General features: G+C 43.6%; 2 protein-coding genes across 2 annotated transcripts; one reads left to right on the top strand and one right to left on the bottom strand.

Moving 5' to 3' along the window:
* Positions 1 to 885: 885 nt before the first annotated feature.
* mon1a (MON1 secretory trafficking family member A) lies at positions 886 to 6,244 on the bottom strand. The gene is made up of 6 exons (XM_079217881.1): positions 6,186 to 6,244; positions 5,702 to 5,853; positions 3,245 to 3,625; positions 2,383 to 3,148; positions 2,085 to 2,232; positions 886 to 1,895 (listed from the first exon to the last, which is right to left on the bottom strand). The coding sequence occupies exons 2-6, from the start codon at positions 5,823 to 5,825 to the stop codon at positions 1,755 to 1,757; spliced, it is 1,560 nt and encodes a 519-aa protein (XP_079074007.1). The 5' UTR covers positions 5,826 to 5,853; positions 6,186 to 6,244; the 3' UTR covers positions 886 to 1,754.
* Positions 6,245 to 7,556: 1,312 nt separating this feature from the next.
* Positions 7,557 to 11,418, top strand: traip (TRAF-interacting protein; the record flags this gene model as incomplete). Its single annotated transcript, XM_079218877.1, has 15 exons — positions 7,557 to 7,654; positions 7,742 to 7,799; positions 7,890 to 7,976; positions 8,147 to 8,186; positions 8,285 to 8,412; positions 8,523 to 8,617; positions 8,986 to 9,099; positions 9,222 to 9,309; positions 9,496 to 9,585; positions 9,671 to 9,759; positions 9,852 to 10,007; positions 10,153 to 10,198; positions 10,277 to 10,381; positions 10,482 to 10,532; positions 10,874 to 11,418. The coding sequence occupies 15 exons, from the start codon at positions 7,557 to 7,559 to the stop codon at positions 10,979 to 10,981; spliced, it is 1,353 nt and encodes a 450-aa protein (XP_079075003.1). The 3' UTR covers positions 10,982 to 11,418.
* Positions 11,419 to 12,077: the final 659 nt, after the last annotated feature.

Genomic DNA, 12,077 nt, shown 5'->3' with positions numbered 1-12,077 from the left:
ACCTTTTTTGCATTGAATTATACTAGGATGTTTGCTGAAATTGACTGGCTGGCCCCACCCAAAAGAACATCCACCAGCGCCACTGCTATACTATATGAGAGCATAAAGTAGGGTAACATGTAGTTGAAATAAGTACAATTACTTAAATACTACCAAAGTAGCTTTTTTGGGTATTTTATTTTACTTTACCCTAAATGTGCTCCAGCAGCTGCAACATTGCCATGCTGCTCATGCACTAAAGCACCGGGAATAATATTCCAAAAGTACAATAATACAACTCTGAAAAGCTCCTCTTCTGTGGAACCAGCTTCCACTTTCAGTCCGAGGGGCAGACACAGTCACGTTATTTAAGAGTAGACTTAAGACTTTCCTCTTTGATAGCGCTTATAGTTAGGGCTGACTCCGTAAGGAGAGGGAGAGTCAGACAACCCCCCCCTTGAATTTTTAGAAGTGCTTTTTCCCGGGAGCCTCTGTGCTTCCTCACCTCAAGTTTCCATGGATTGTGGCTGTGCCTGGAGCCAGTCCTGCCTCGGCGGCCCTGCTGATGCCCGTCCTCTCTACCTCCTTCTGCTTCATGGATGCCTACTACTCATTATATGAATAATTTATGTAAAAAAAAATTTAAAAAAATTAATTGAAAAGGGCCTTTCCACTCAACAAGTACTACTACTTTGCTGCAATACTATGTACTTTTACTTCAGTGAAGTCTTGAATGAAAGACTTGTACCAGAGTATCTTTAGAGCACTGAAGTAACAGATATAAGTACTTCTTCCATCACTAACTAATATGCCTGCTATTAAAAAGAAAGAAAACCCAAAAGTAAACCAAGACACATGATCAGATTTCTTTTTACCAGCGATTTATTTATATCAAATAATTCTGGAGTTGTAATGCAGCCATATATCTGCACTGCCACAACCCTATTTTGGCTTTGAACAATGACCATTAGTTAAGGCATGATTAGTGGAGGCAGATGTGGGAATGTTTTCCTCAAGCAAAGCAGGATCCCTACAGTGAACTTTTTGTGATAAGACACAAGCAGACACAATTTCATACAATACTCTTCTTAATTAATACACATATTTTGATATTCCAAGTTAAATTAAGACTCTCGAACATTAACGCAACAAATGACAGCAGAAATTAGGTTACATACTCACAAACCCATTTGTCTTTTTGAGTTCCTTTTGCATAAAGAAAGTGCATAGAGGTAATTACAGTTATTGGTCGTCATGTAAAGACACAGCACAACAGGAATGTGGTGAACTCGTATTTTAACCGCATGTGTTATAACAAGAGAGTACATTCTACTGCAGCTTCTCGAACAAATTCCAGTTTTTTCATCCAAATTGGATTCCTGCTTTTAAAGAACTGAGGAGAAAGCATTTAATAAAACAACGACAGCATCTTTCAAAGTCTTAGAGGCATAAGAGGTCCGTTACAGTAAAACAGACATTCACTAAACAACGTCAAGAGCATATCAACACCTCCGTTCATGATGTTGTGTCATCGTCGACTCTGACGCTGCTTCATCTGCTGTTATTACAAATTTGAAGTCATAAAAAGCGAGCCAGATAAAATACAGCTTTAACTTGCCGTCATTGCGCAATCTACTTAAATCACACATTCCTGAAGGCGATCAGAGGAATGCAAAGCAAGCAACAAAAAAAACTAAACTACTGCATCATCCGCAGTGGCCGTCAGCATTCAGGGCGATGCGCTTTGTTTCAGCAGGTTGGCCGGCAGCGAGAGCTCAGTATGTGAGAGGACTCAGGATGAAGAGGCGATCCTCTTCCTTCCGGATCCACTTCAGCAGTTTGGTGACAGCGGAGACGGCCATGGCCTTGGTCCCAAGCGGACTGAAACAGAGGTAGAGCTCGAAGCCACTTGTCACCTGCAGGAGAGTAGGCACAGAAAGTCAAACGTACTGTATCAATGCTCACCTTTTAGAAACACAAAATGCTTTCCTTAGATACAAAGTGCCAGTGATACTTAGTCCTCAGAATAGAGCGACCGTCTCCAGCACACAGGACAATATTGTAAAAGTCAGTACAAGCATCTCTTCTCACAACGGCAGGCTTACCCATGCCAGCAGGTTTTCCTTTTCCCCACAGCGGTAGAAGGAGCGGAGGGGTCTGGTTGGCTGATGCAAGCTGCTGTGGAGGTCCTGGTACAGTCCCATCAGCCTTTCCTGCTGTGCATCAGACTGGTACACTTCAGGGTACTCTGGACTGGAGGAAAATAAATAAGAGCATCTTGTCAAGCGCAACACTGGACGTTTTTTGTTTTTTTGCACCAAGAATTACAGGGAGAGAAAAAACGTCACATTATTTGAGACACTTGTTCAACTCTGAATCTGTTTAGACGGACGTCCTGCCCACCTGGTGTACAGCCCTGAGCTCTTTGATTTGTACAGGAAGTGCCTGAGCTGCGGGATGCCGACCTGCTCCACAGAATAGCTGGGGCATTTCACGGCGTCCTTCAGGGCCTGGTAGGCACTGCGCTTGCTCAGCCTCTCCAGGAACCGCTGCTTGCAGCCGGACATGTTAAAAAAGTCCTCCCGGTCGGTCGAGACCAGGATGAGGCAGAGCTGGGACGCGGGCTCCAGGTAAGAGATGTGAGCGTGGAAAAATCCAGCGGTGTTGAACTTTGGCAGACAGATCGGCGACCAGCCTTCGCCCTCTCGGAAGCACGAGGAGGAGCCGACCAGGTTGAAGACCAGGTGCAAGTCTATGTGGTGCAGGAACTGGTCCTTTTTCCTGATCAGAGTCACCAGGCGGTCGCCCGCCAGCAGGATGGAGAACACCAGGCTCTCGGATTTGGCGGCCTGCAGGCCTGACGACACCACGTCCCTTGCGGAGCTGGCCAGAGGCAGACAGGTGACGGCGCTGAGCAGCAGCCCCGGGTCTCGGTCCAGCCGGTGCAGCAGGTTGTCGGTGAGGTACTCAGAGCCGGCCAGCAGGCGGCGCAGGTCGAAGTTCTGCTTGTGCTGGAAGATGTGGTTGAGCTGGGTGAGGGTCAGCAGGCTGACGATCTGGTAGTAGATGTACTGCAGCTCCCGCAGCAGCTCCTTGTCGGTCTGAGAGGTCCGGGACACGCCCACCAGGACCAAGGGGCTCTTGGTGAGGAAAACCACCTTGCAGCCATCTGACACAAAATGTTTGACACGGGTTAAAACACACAGTTAATGACATGCACTTTTGACATTCTACTTTTGGCTTACAAACCAAAGCAGATCCTGACCTGCATGGATGGAACGAATTATGTTCTTCTCGGCCTCGACGACGGATACAAGGGCCATCATCACCCCCATGGTGCTGGACAGAGCCTCCTCCGTGCCGTAGCGGGTGTAGATTGGCTTTCCGGCATCGCTCAGCACAAACACGTGTTTTCTGTGGCTCCTCCATGCCTCGCTGGACACGTCCTCCTCCTTGGTCCGACTATCCGATGTGACGTCGCTGTTGTGCTTCTCCTCTATGGTGTTCTCTCCCACCAGCGCCGTGAGCTCCTCGACACTCTCCCCCGACGTGTCCAGTTGAGCCTCCTTCCGATCCTCTTCCTCAGCAGCCAGCAGGTCCTCGAAAGACTGCGCGTGGACAAACATGGCACTCTTCTGGCCGGCGCCTGTGTTGATGTAGATACATGATTGTCAAATGTTTGTCAGTAGGTTGTACGGATGTGTAAGGAATAAATAAGTGAGCACTCGTAGAACAATAAAGGCCTTTTTTGTTGTTTTGCATCGGTTGGCCAAAGACTGTCTCCTCCACTGTGTGGGGGACCAGTGGATGAGATTGGTTCCCATAGAAATGCTCAGGGAAGTGGCAGTTCTTTAATGTAGGTTAACCAGACATACATTTGCCAAAATCAATTCCTTTGTCCTTCAGTCTTTCTCTTGTGAAAGTAAAAAATATTGTTTGAGACCACTTCCAACCAAGAATAAATCTCCCCTATTGACTGGCTTTTCCTCGTCCGAGTGTGGCGTCTTTGCACTAAAAAGGTGAGATTTATACGAGTGTGTTCTCAAACAACCGTTTCCGTTGTCAGGTTAACTCTCCCACGTCTGCGGAGCAAGTCACAGCAGCTTCCCCAAGCTTTTCTGTGGGAACCGTCCAGGACCGTCTCCCTGGGTGGCTGAGACGGACCCAAACGGGACTAATGTCGAACAAAAAAGGCGTCGTAGCAGCTGCCAAATGATGCAGAGGAAGACTCTATATTATGCTGTGTCAATTTACAAGGTAAAAACTCAAACAGAAAACTACCCACAAGGAAATGGGTCTTTTTTTATTTTTTGTTTTACAGTGACTTGACATTAGCCGAAATTCAGAAAAGACCTCAATAACAGATGTTTTGTTTCGAGCTGTTAGTGCTTCCACGGCTTTTCAGAGGATCCACAGTAGGAGAAGTTAATAAACTCTGGTCTCAGCAATCTAATCCAGAGAAAAATAAGTAGAAGAATAGAAGATACGACAAGTCTGATAATGAGTCAGCGAGATAACGCTACAAAAATGTCATGTTTATCTCAAGACTAGACTAGAAGAAAAAAAATGAACATTAATCCTCCTGTCAGATTTGGATTTGTTCAAGCTGGATGTGACACATCCATGCTTTTTTCAGTCAGGAAATTACTTTATTATTATAGTTCTTATGAGAGGATATGGCAGGTCTTACACTGTTGTGCGGTTTCTTTAAGGTATTCCTAAAGTGTTGGGAGGGGTTTTTTTTGTCACATAATCTTATCTCAGTTATTACTATTGATACAGTCTAGTCTCACAGAGCCCAAAAAAACTGTCAATTCATTACTTGTGATGTTTATCACAAGAGCGTTCCCAGCAAACAAGCGGGCCGGTTGCAAATGACAGATTATTGTGATCACATGTTTAAAAATTCTTTGCGCAAACAGGATGTGCATTCTCTCTCTCTCTCGGTGTGTGTGTGTGTGTGTGTGTGTGTGTGTGTGTGTGTGTGTGTGTGTGTGTGTGTGTGTGTGTGTGTGGTATTACATAAGAATTACTGTCGTGTTTATGCATGTTTTTGTCATGAACAATTATGCAGCCATTTTAAATAAATATTATCACAGGCACAGTCTGCTGCAAAGACTTTCTGTTTATATTTTTGAAGAAGCAATCTTAGAACCAAAATTCTGTCCGGATGCTAACGAGGAAATAATTATCAATGACATTTTGAGTCAGAGTTATTACTTAGAAATCAAGAGAGCGGATCTCTACTTATCTATGGACTGATGCGTGGCCAGCCCAACTTGAAGCACTTTCTTTGTACAGCGCACACTGGTGTACTTTAAACGTTACACTGGTATACTGTAAACATGTTGTGTTGTTTTGTAATATAATCCCATTAGGGGAGAAATACATTTGTGGATTCATACAAATTAATTCACCCATTTATCCAAGAATGTCCAGACAGACCCACAGTTGTTTAAAAAGGCACGAGAGAACAAATTGCAGACAGAAAAGGAGAAAAATCTGATTGATAGTGGCTATGACAATGTTTCAAGACAATTAATTAGACATCTCCATCTGCACTACTCTGTTGCCTTTCATGTCTTTTTTTATATATTAATCTTGTGAAATTCCATGTGCACACACACATGGCCAAATAAAGCTGATTCTAATGGCTGGGATAGACTAGTTCCTGCAACTAAAAGGCATTATGTCACAGTCAGAGAGTAAGACTGAGTCTCACCTGGTTCCGTTCCCTCCACTAGCCCTGGTGTGGGGCTGTCCGCCCTCTCGGAGCGGAGGCGGTCCGGCGGAGACAGAGTAGCATTCTCCCACGACACAGTGGCCCTTTGGGCTTCTCCATCCATCACTGCTGCTTATGGCAGAGACACACTCCTGGTGGGACAGACAGACAGACAGACAGACAGACAGACAGACAGACAGACAGACAGACGAGGGCCATGGGATCAAAGGTCAACAGCAGTTTTGGGATTTGAGATTAAGATTGAAGACTGAGCTGGTTGCGATGTGCTATTGTTATGACGTGGCCACCAGTGTGCGAGTCATTAAAATGTTGTGGTCTGACTTTAACTTTAAATTTTTTTTTTTAAATGATTAATTAGCTGACTTTCACGCTTGTCGCTGACGTTACAAGCCACAACTGGTGTGATGCTCAATAGGAAGTGTAAATAGACTCTTTAACATGTCTCCTTCGTGACAATAACTACCTCTCTTGTTGTTCACGCCCTTCAGTTTCAGAGAGACGGTATGCTGCTGATGGGAAACGTCTCCGGCTACTTTGATGGCTGACTTTAGCACATAGTCCAAAGTATCTGCGGCTAGCTGGTTTTGGTTTCACTACAGGTTTTTTTCTGACAAAGTGCTCTCGTGACTCGTTTCAATTCTTGCAAATTATTACCTTTCATTTCCGGAGCTGTCCGCATTGGATCGTTGTGCTCCACCGTTCTCTTGTCAAGCGGCAATTTACGGCGGCTAACAAGCAGGGACACGACCAGAGAGAAGTAACGCTACTTCTTCCTAGTCACCGTGCACGGTGCCCCGCTCTGCTCACGGTGAACTGTCGGTTACGGAAGTAGGAATTGTGGGATATGTAGTTGTTGTCCAGAGAAACGCGAGGGAGCGGTCATACTCAGTCTGTGGGAGCAGTAAACAGGCCTATTTGAGTCGAAAACAACAAACGTTATTTATTTTTTAATGTTTGCTCAATGTTGCATATTACGTTATGAATTTGCTTATATGTAACGTTAACGTTACCAGACGTTTATTATTTCATCTGAATGGTGTATTTAGGGCACGTAGGACATCAGACAACCTTGCGTGCTAATTTGAAGATGCTCGAAGTAGGAAAATAGACCTTTGGTGTTAAAAGTTACTAAACATCAGTAAAAGTTAGATTTTTTTTCACATGTTTTCACAGTGATTATGCAAGTGTGCTTTTCAGATGGAATACCAAAATAATGTATAGTAAAAAAGTGCTGATTAGTTTATTTGTTAAGCCCTGATACAGTTTAGCTTGAAGGTATTTATAAACATAACATCGGTTTACACTTAACTAATTGTGGGGAACTACATCGTAAGGGGCTTCTTGAATATAAGAAAATGGTTGTAGAATTATTAAATTGAATAATACATTAATGAACAAAAAAAATCGAGTAACACCTGAATGCATCTTAAAGGGGCGGGGCTTACATTTGAACGTACAGCGGGGAAACGGGACACTCGTAATTGTGTTTGTGTTAGCTAGCTAAGAGTTCTGCCTGATATAGTTTAGCTCGACTAAAATGTCATATTCCGCGCAGCATTAGGGATGCGCGAGTACAGTACGAAAGACTACGCAATAACTGGACGTCTTCCTTGTGTAAGTTTGTCCACTGACGACAAGGCAGCCAGCGTTTACTAAAGCTAGCGAACGTTAGCTGACAGCAGCTAAACTAGCGTCAACAAAGCAGCTTTATCGAGGCAATTTCCGTACGAGCGAACGCAGTTATGCGCAGAGGTTAGCGGAATATACTGTTTGTACGTCAAGTAATACGGGTTTGGTGTACTGTTCGTGACGGGCTGATCCGCGAGACTGCAATATGCCTATCCGAGCATATTGCACAATTTGCTCCGATTTCTTCGATCACTCCAGAGATGTTGCTGCCATCCACTGTGGACACACTTTCCACTACGAATGGTAATCTGACAGAGAAAGTCAAAATATTCTGCTCTCCCGTTTCTGACATCTTATAAATGGCCTAATTGTTTCCCCTTCTCTTCTCAGTCTTCTCCAGTGGTTCCAGACGGCCCCGACCAAAACCTGTCCACAATGTAGAAAACAGGTACAGTAGTTTCCTGAAGACTGAGCTTTAACTTGCCAAGCAGAAGAAGGACGTCTACTTAAATACCGTTGTCTTTCCATGTATGTGTAGGTCAGCACCAGACACATTATCAACAAGCTGTACTTTGACATTGCTGCAGAGGAGGAGGGGGGCACCAAGGACCCTGAAATCTTGCAGGTACCAAACTTGGAGCGTCTATTGTGTTTTTTTTTTTTTTTTTACAGAGAAATTACTTGAGAGGATTAAAGGCCCATGCTAATCTTGTACTTTATTGTCATGCCATCCTTCAAGATTTACATTTAAAGTGTCATGTGTTTTTTGTGCTTGTGTTTTTCCCCCGAACATAGAATGATCTTGATCGAATGAAGGCGCTCTTAAGCACCAAAGGTGAGAAACCTCCCTTGTGTTGTGATCTGGTGATGCTTGGTTGTTAAAGCAACAAATGGAAAGTGATCCATCATCCTATCTGATCATTTAATTTGTAGAGCGAGACTGGCGGGACAAGCAGAAGACGGTGGACAATTTGAAGGACATTGTGGACAAGCAAAGGAGAGACCTGGATGGTGTGCGGAAGGACATTATGGAAAAGGAGATGCTCTGTTCTACCCTCAGAGTAAGCCGTCAGTCCTCTATTGTTTCAACCCGTGTTTTCTTTTAATACTGACTCATATTGGCTCTGCTAATTCTTATTATTTTTTTCATCCGTTTGATTGTTTTTGACAGAAACAGATGACATACCTTGAGATGCAACAGAATGAGACCAATGCGGCAAAGGAGGAAGCCCGGAGACTAAGGACCAGAATGAAAACCTTTGAGAGGTATCTGTACTCATCTGTACAAATACCGTCATATTTAGACTGTAGGGTTGGGTCACACTATATTATACACAATATCAGCTCTTCTCCACATGTGGAAAACATGTTGACAATCTTGAAACATTTCCATATCATATATTACAACTGATAAACATTTGACAAAATAAATAATTATTAGTATTTTGGATACACAAGCAAGAAGGAATACATTGCTCATTTCCCTCAGCACAGTTGGGTATCAGAATTCTTCATATTTAGTCCTGTATGACCATATTCATGATTTATACAACTCTGCTGAGCCAACTGTCTTGTTTCGTTGTATAAGAGTGTCAGACTCTCGCTGTTCACTAATACCGTGGGTTTGCCCCCAGCCTGGATGTGTTGTTGCAGGGCCAGAGGGCAGAGGTGGAGTCCATGATCACGGATATGGGTGTCAGCCAGGCGGCAGTGGAGCAGCTCTCCATCTACTGCATCTCACTCAAAAAGTAAGGAGCCCAAGAGCTGCCGATCAGTGCGACAGACACTACATCGTTTAGAGGTTCAGTCTACGCTCACCATGCGTTAATCTCCTCCCCCTTTCCTTTTTTTCTCCTTTATTTTTCTTAAGAGAGTACGATAATCTAAAAGGAAGCCTGAAGTCTACAAATGACATGTGTGAGAAGCTGAAGAGAGAAGTGCTCTCCTCAAACAACAAGGTAACATCAAGTTGTACACCCGGAGGAGGTGTGGTGACTTGTTGAACAATTGGACACCAATTTATTCATAAACATTTAATCAAAATGGCTATAATTTAATGGTTTGATTCTGCAAACTGTCTTTTTAACTTTGTTTTGAGCCATTGTTGAATGCGGAATCTCTCTAAATCAAAGTGTTCATTTTAGTTACACAAAGCCACAGTGGAGGTGAATCGGACCAAAGAGGACATGAAATCTCTGCAGAACGATTTGGCCAGCGCTGACAAGGAGATCTCTGTAAGGCGAATTCACCAAATATGCATTTATTTTCAGCGTCCGAGAAATGAATGGTTGTGACTCCTGCATGCATGTCTGTCCACAGAGTCTTAAGAAGAAAGTGGAGTTTCTTCAGAGAACTCTGAGCACCCCGACACGGGCCAACGAAGCCCTCAGTCGGCTCGTCTTTGAAAGGTGCGTAACACACTGGACCGAAGTCTCCACGCACTTTCGACGTGTCTTTCAAGAACACATAAACTATCTGTGCTCTGAACCCATCTTTTCAGCCCAGCCCCAATGGAGCTGAAGCAGCCTCGCCTCCACCAGCCCGCAGACAGCCAGGGCATTGACCTCAACATGACGTACGACGTCACTACGCCAGATGATTTGGCCAAGAGGCCGAAGCCGTGCCAATCCAAGAAGATGCGGCTTGATCCTCTGGCGTAAGTTTAATGTATTTCACTGTGGGAGTGTGTTCTGTTTCAATTGTGTGAGCCGTGTGTTCATACTATAGTATTTTTAATCTGTTTTGTTATGTACTCGAGAATGAAGTGTTAAATGTTTTATGTAAAATGCTTTATTTTTCAGGTCTTCTGTGTCCAAACCTTGCGAGAAAAGTTCCTCTGCAAGCAAGGTAGCTTTGTAAATGTCATTAAACAAGGTTCATTTCCAAATTATTTGCACGTCTGACATTGTTTTCTTCTCACCTCAGGCTCGAGACGAGGACGGATCCCTGGATCCTTTTTTTCGGAACTCCCTCCTCTTCAGAAAGAAGACTTTCGGTAGCATGTTGGACCCTCAGAGGAAGCTTGGAGTTGTACGTACGAGATAACTATCGCCTGCACTTCAGGTCCAATGTTTTAATGTGTCATTTGTTCTTTTTAGTGGTTGTTGGAAGAAAATGTTTCTCGTTTCAGGTGAGAACTGGTTATGATGGTTTAGGAGGACGTACGAAATTCATCCAACCTGTATCCTTTTTTTTATATTCTGTCATGTTGAGTTATGTGTTAATCAGGTGTTTCTTAATATCAACTTAATCATTCATTAGATCTTTTTAGTGTTGAGTATTTGTCTTGGCTGGGATTGGACTAACTAAGCCAAACTACTAAACTAGGTCAACCGCACGCCTCCCCCGCCCAGCTCCAAATAGCAGACAGACACAATCAGCCTCTAGCTGCCAGGGACCATAACCAGATATTTCCCTCAGGAGTTGGTGGAGGTCCAACCTGGAGTTTAAACATTTTTCAGATGCTCATAAACACGACTAATGAAATGTTGCATCATTCCTTAACCAAGCGCTCCACTCCAGTCTCCGTTATCAGAGATTCGCCCGCTGATGAAAGCCAGAAGGAAAAAGGTAACCAGGCCCCAAGAAAAGATTGTAACTTGCCTGACTCTGGACGGCTTCCTCGAATAAACGGACGACCTCTCCTTCCCCCGGATGTGGAGTCTAAGGTCAAGATGCTGTGGCTGCTGTGGGATGTACCATGTTTGTGCCGCTCTGGGACACAGAACCAGCCTGGAAGCGATTCTGCACCAAACCGGACTTTCCAATCGAACACTTTAATTAAATTAATTAATTGCTGACCTCCCGCATGACAACGGATGCTGAACTTTTGAAGACTTCAACAAACCTGCTGTACATTTTTATTTGTGTGTGTGTTGACTTGAATGTGGAGACTGTGTCTCGACCAGCTTTGCATCGGAGCCTTTTCTTGTTTTCTTGGTGTGTGAGAAACAGACTTGTTTACGGACCATTCTATTGACAGCGCTCTCTTTTGTCATCGATGATCACTAAAGTATCTGTTCTCGGGAAAAATATCTATTTTTCACACTTATTTCAAATTCACCCAACACGTGGATATACGCGGTATTTTTTAGTTTTACTGGCCCTGCCAGATGTAAACCAAATCCAATAATAAACTATATTTTTTTTTTATTAAGGATTGTGTGGGGTCTACAAACAATTCCCTCTTGACTGTGCTTTTATCCACAAACATTTCACTGAGGTGTGCGCTCCTGCAGAGAGCAGTATATGCTGTGTTTCCCCACATGCAGACATGAATCTCAGCCCTGCACAGTAAGGGCTGGTGGATCTGTTTGTATTTATATATTAAAAAAAAAACCTGCGCCAGAACAGAAGGAAATATTTGAGGAAAATGTTATAATAATAAAAAAAAAAACCTTTAGTAAAACCTGAGTTGTAAACTGAAATCAAGTAACAAAAAGTGCACTGCAAATAAGTGTCTGCTGTCAAATTTAGGAGTTACCTCAGTGAATACATTATGTTTGCAGATGTGAGAACTTGTAGTGACGAAGGACCTCAAATGGCACAAAATCCTATACAACAGATTGCGGGAATCTTTCCAAGAAGGTTCCCATGCATGAACGATGAGCTTTTGATATTTTGACAAACAATATGGGGAAATGCCAAACGTTTATCACTGTAGAGAAGTAAAAGTAGAACATATGTATCCTGTTCATAATCACTTGTATCCTGTTTGCACTCGTGG

Source organism: Taurulus bubalis (genome assembly GCF_910589615.1).
Source record: "Taurulus bubalis genome assembly, chromosome: 5".
NCBI classification, from domain to species: Eukaryota; Metazoa; Chordata; class Actinopteri; order Perciformes; family Cottidae; genus Taurulus; species Taurulus bubalis.
Note: the sequence above shows the minus strand (reverse complement) of the source record. Positions and strands in the feature narration are given on the sequence as shown.

Excerpts from the sequence above, each read along its gene's own strand:
- mon1a (XM_079217881.1), bottom strand. The coding sequence starts at position 5,825 with ATGGATGGAGAAGCCCAAAGGGCCACTGTGTCGTGGGAGAATGCTACT. Across the intron at positions 3,149-3,244 it reads AATTCGTTCCATCCATGCAG|ATGGCTGCAAGGTGGTTTTC; the intron begins GTCAGGATCTGC and ends ATTTTGTGTCAG. Across the intron at positions 2,233-2,382 it reads AGCTCAGGGCTGTACACCAG|TCCAGAGTACCCTGAAGTGT; the intron begins GTGGGCAGGACG and ends ATTTTCCTCCAG.